Source organism: Crocuta crocuta, unplaced genomic scaffold (assembly GCF_008692635.1).
Source record: "Crocuta crocuta isolate KB4526 unplaced genomic scaffold, BGI_CrCroc_1.0 scaffold636, whole genome shotgun sequence".
Classification (NCBI taxonomy): Eukaryota; Metazoa; Chordata; class Mammalia; order Carnivora; family Hyaenidae; genus Crocuta; species Crocuta crocuta.
The window spans coordinates 2,040,805-2,045,154 of record NW_027530380.1 but is presented as its reverse complement, the minus strand read 5'-3'; the positions used below and the strand labels follow the sequence as shown (position 1 = coordinate 2,045,154).

At 51.9% G+C, this 4,350-nt stretch overlaps 1 protein-coding gene across 1 annotated transcript in view; it reads right to left on the bottom strand.

Annotated features, from left to right (window-relative positions):
• Positions 1-339: 339 nt before the first annotated feature.
• Positions 340-4,350, bottom strand: part of UNC93B1 (unc-93B1 regulator of TLR signaling) — a gene marked incomplete at its 3' end in the record, with an annotated part of 12,830 nt that continues 8,819 nt past the window's right edge. Inside the window, exons 10-11 of the mRNA XM_077766568.1 lie at positions 2,312-2,419; positions 340-407 (exon numbers count right to left, since the gene is read on the bottom strand). Of these exons, the coding sequence (XP_077622694.1) occupies positions 340-407; positions 2,312-2,419 (176 nt within the window). The remainder of the gene's footprint in view (positions 408-2,311; positions 2,420-4,350) is intronic.

Here is a 4,350-nt window from a genome sequence, read left to right as displayed (position 1 = left end):
CCAGGGTCTCTTCTCCCTGATCTGGGTTCCAGTTCTTCAGTGTGGGCCCTGGACAACCTTGCTTACTTTCTTGAGAGCTCAGCTATGGATTCAAGAAGGTTATTTCCTGACCAGCGTTTTTAGGTGTTTCCAAGAATGAGAATTTCAGGCTATCTCACCTGCTACCGAGAAATTAAAGAGAATCCGGATCTCAGACTATAGATTCTTAGAGTCATTTAATTTAAAAACCTTCCTGGTGCGGATCGACAAAATCACAGAACTGCTTTGGGGGGTGGTGATAATGCCGCTGGTGATCTTCCTTCTACTCAGGGGCCCAGAAACTGCACCCCCTCACTTTACCCGGAAGTGATAGAGACGAGGGGAGGTGGTACCGATGTCAATGTCATACGTCACGGCCAGATCTGGAGCTGCCAAGGCATTCACAGGTCACAGCTCACTTAGCCCAGCCTGCTGGGGGCTGCGGCCACGAGCAGTTTCACTGCCTGTCCTGGGGGCACTGTGTCTTTCTTGTCTTGTGTGTTGCCTGTCACATGGCGGGGGCTGGGGGGGGAATCCTCCAAGTGTCGGGAGCAGCGAGGGGGTGAGTGAAGTCTCCTCACGGGGAACCCACATGGCACAAGAAATGTGATCAGAAGCCACGCCCCCCTCCAAGTGGCTGCTGCATTTTCCTGGGCCACCTCCCAACCTGTTCCAATCACAGCCGTTGTCTTAGTACTGAGACAGATGTTAGAAGTGACTTTGGGACGGGGCCCCTGGGGGGCTCAGTCGGTTAAGCGTCCGACTTCGGCTCAGGTCATGATCTCACAGCTCGTGGGTTTGAGGCCCGTGTCAGGCTCTGTGCTGACAGCTCGGAGCCTAGAGCCTGTTTCAGATTTTGTGTCTTCCTCTCTCTCTGTCTCTCCCTTGCTCGTGCTCTGTCTCTCTCTTTCTCTCTCAAGAATAAATAAATATTAAAAAAATTTAATAAAAGTAAAGAAATGACTTTGGGGAAATTAAAAATAGATCTGCCCTATGACCCAGCAATTGCATTACTAGGTATTTATCCACAGAATACAAAAATGTTGATTTGAAGGGGCACACTCACTCCAATGTGTATAGCAGCACTACAGACAATAGCCGAAGGATGGAAAGAGCCCAAATGTCCATCGACTGATGAATGGATAAAGACGATGTGGTGTATATATATATACATTGGAATATTACTGGGCGATCAAAAAGAATACAATCTTGCCATTTGCGACAATGTGGATGGAACGAGCGTGTATTATGCTAAGCGAAATTAGTCTGAGAAAGATAAATATCCTATGATTTCACTCATATGTGAAATTTAAGAAAAAAACAGATGAACACAGGGGAAGGGAAGCAAAAATAAGATTAAAAACAGAGGGGGACAAACCATAAGAGACTCTTTTTTAAAAATATTTTTTAACGTTTCTTATTTATTTCTGAGAGAGAGAGAGACAGACAGACAGCATGAGCAGGGGAGGGTCAGAGAGAGGAGACAGAATCTGAAACAGGCTCCAGGCTCTGAGCTGTCTGCACAGAGCCCAACGGGGGGCTCAAACCCACAAATCGTGAGATCATGACCTGAGCCGAAGTCGGCTGCCCAACTGACTGAGCCCCCCAGGTGCCCCCATAAAAGACTCTTAAAAACAGAGAACAAATAGCAGGTTGCTGGAGGGGTGGGGGGGATGGGCTAAATGGGTGATGGACATTAAGGAGGACCCTTGTTGGGATGAGCATTGGGTGTTGTATGTAAGTGATGAATCCCTAAATTCTGTTCCTGAAATCATTAAAAAAAAAAAAAAAGATGCCTTTGGGGGCACCTGGGTGGCTTAAGCATCCGACTCTTGATTTCAGCTCAGGTCATGGCCTCAGGGTTCGTGACTTCGAGCCCAGCATCAGGCTCTGCACTGACAGTGTGCAGCCTGCATGGGATTCTCTCTCTCTCCCTCTTCCTCTACCCCTCCCCTGCTCACAATGTCTCTGTGTCTCTCAAAATAAATAAATAAGCTTTAGAAAGAAAGTGAGAAAGAGAGAAGGAAAGGAAGGAAGGAAGGAAGGGAATGACTTTGAACTGTGACAGCTGTAGACCTATTCTCGCCCCCTCTCCAGCCTTGCCCGACACACACAGGGGTCCACATTCCTCCGAAAACACCCAACCCTGCATTCAGAGGCTCGGATTGCCCAGCTCTGACGGGGGTTTAGCTGCAACCCTACCCGGACGATGTTGTCATGTCTGCTGCCAGAGAGCTTCCCTTTCCACACAGATGCTGACGGGGGACTGGAAGGGCGGAGCGATGGCGCTCACCTGGACTGCGGGTCACACGATGGGACCCTTTCTGGGTCTGCTCGTCAGTGAAAGTCTGAGCTTCCGGCCCTTCACCTGCCTGCGTGTGCAGGCCCCCTAGTAGGGAGGCTAGGGTGGGGGGGGGGCGACCTATGGCCCTCACTATAGCTGTCGCCTTCCCTGCCCTCCATGCCGGCAGGACCCCGGAATCTGCCAAAGACACCTGGTAACTGGATTATGTTGGGGGGTGGCGGGGAGGGGGTGATGGGGGTAACTCCTTCGTCAGGAGTCACAGATCAGAGATTTAATCACCTTCCCGAGTACTAGGCCCAGAGAGGAGGCAGCCAGTCCTCCGGGCAAGCCGCGCTACAGGGTCCAGTGAGGGACTTACTGGGGGTGCAGAATAGCTGAGGTTTGTTGAGAGCTTCCTCTGTGTCAGCGCTGTGCCAAACGTTCTCGATGCCTGGCTCCCTTGGTAATTTTCCACAGTGCTCCCAGGCCAAAAGAAATAGCTAACATCTAATAGCTATTTACCAATTATTTTAGGTCCAAATAACTTTAACATATTTGCGTTCTAATAACTTAGTGGTCATTTAGGGAATAGAATACGCATAAATAGGAAGAAAAAAACAGTACTTTTATTTCATTCTTTAATAATAACCACTACTTGGGGTTCCTGGGTGACTCAGTCGGTTAAGCGTCTGACTTCGGCTCTGGTCATGATCTCGCGTTCGTGAGTTCGAGTCCCACATTAGACTCTGACAGCTCAGAGCCTGGAGCTGCTTCGGATTCTGTGTCTCCCTCTCTCTCTGCCCCTCCCCTGCTTACACTCTGTCTCTCTGTCTCGAAAATAAATAAACATTAAAAAAAAAAATAGCTACCACTACGTACTAATTGGCTGTGTGCACTGGCCAGCTTCTCGCACCCCCAGCCTCATTTCCTGGCCCATAGTGACTTTCACTTCTTATCCCCAAAACCACAGGAAACCCAGCGCTCAGAGATACAACATGAAGGGAATGCCATGATCTAACATTGAACTTGGGAATCACCTGGATCTATTAGTTTGCTTGGGAGAGAAAGACGTACAGTATTGCTGTTTCCCTCCAACATTTAGAAAATGTAAGATATTCTCTGCACCCTTGTGAGTTTCCTACGGGGCTTGGGTACCTTGGAGCCACTATGCTGAGGCGTTTCAAACACGCTTCCTTGTTTACAGACACAGACTTAACCAAGGACTGTGTGGCTCAGACGGGTCTGGCCCTTGCCTGAGGTCACAGAGCCTGGCTCCGGGGCCCCCTGGAGGTTGTGGGATGGAAACTCGAGTTCGGGCAGTGGAGGGCAGAGAAGAGAGCGTAGAGCCATGGCTTATGTGGGCTGTCCAAGAGACCTGATGCTGAAGCGGGCGTGGACACGGTCTGGCCTTCACGGGTGGAGGGCATGTGGGGGGTGGGGAATGGTGTGGCCTCAGCAGAGGCTCTGTTGGGGTGCAACCAGGGCTTCATGACCCTCATGTGGCCCCCTTAACTGTCCTCACCCAGGCGTTCAAAGCCCTTTCCAGTGGGGGGGGGGTCTCAGTCCCTCCCATGGGGGTTGTGGAGAAAGGGGCGCCCTCAGGCTGTAGGGGGTCTGTGGCTCTCATGGGCCCCGGGCAGCTGAGGTCACGGCTGGGACAGGGCCGTGGCCAAGTTCACCTGGACTCAGACAACCGTTCCCCCTGCCCAGACCAGCGGGAGCGCCCCTGGCACGGCTCAGAAGTGGACCTGGCTCCCAAAGGAGTCCCTTGGGGGAGCTGCAGGCAGAAACACCCCAAAACACAGAAAAAGGATGAGGGTGGGTGGGGGAGCTGGNNNGGGTCCCCTGGGCGCGCGCCCCGGGGGCGCCCTCCGTCCCCCCGCAGCTCCAAACTCCCAGTCAGGGCAATACAAAACCTCTTTATTTCGCATTTTCTAGAAAAAGTCGCGCCTCTTCACGGATCACGGCGGTATGATGTGCAAAGCACGGGTACCCTCGGCGGAGGACCGCAGCCCAGAACTGAGCTGGGGCAGGACCGGGGCGGGGGC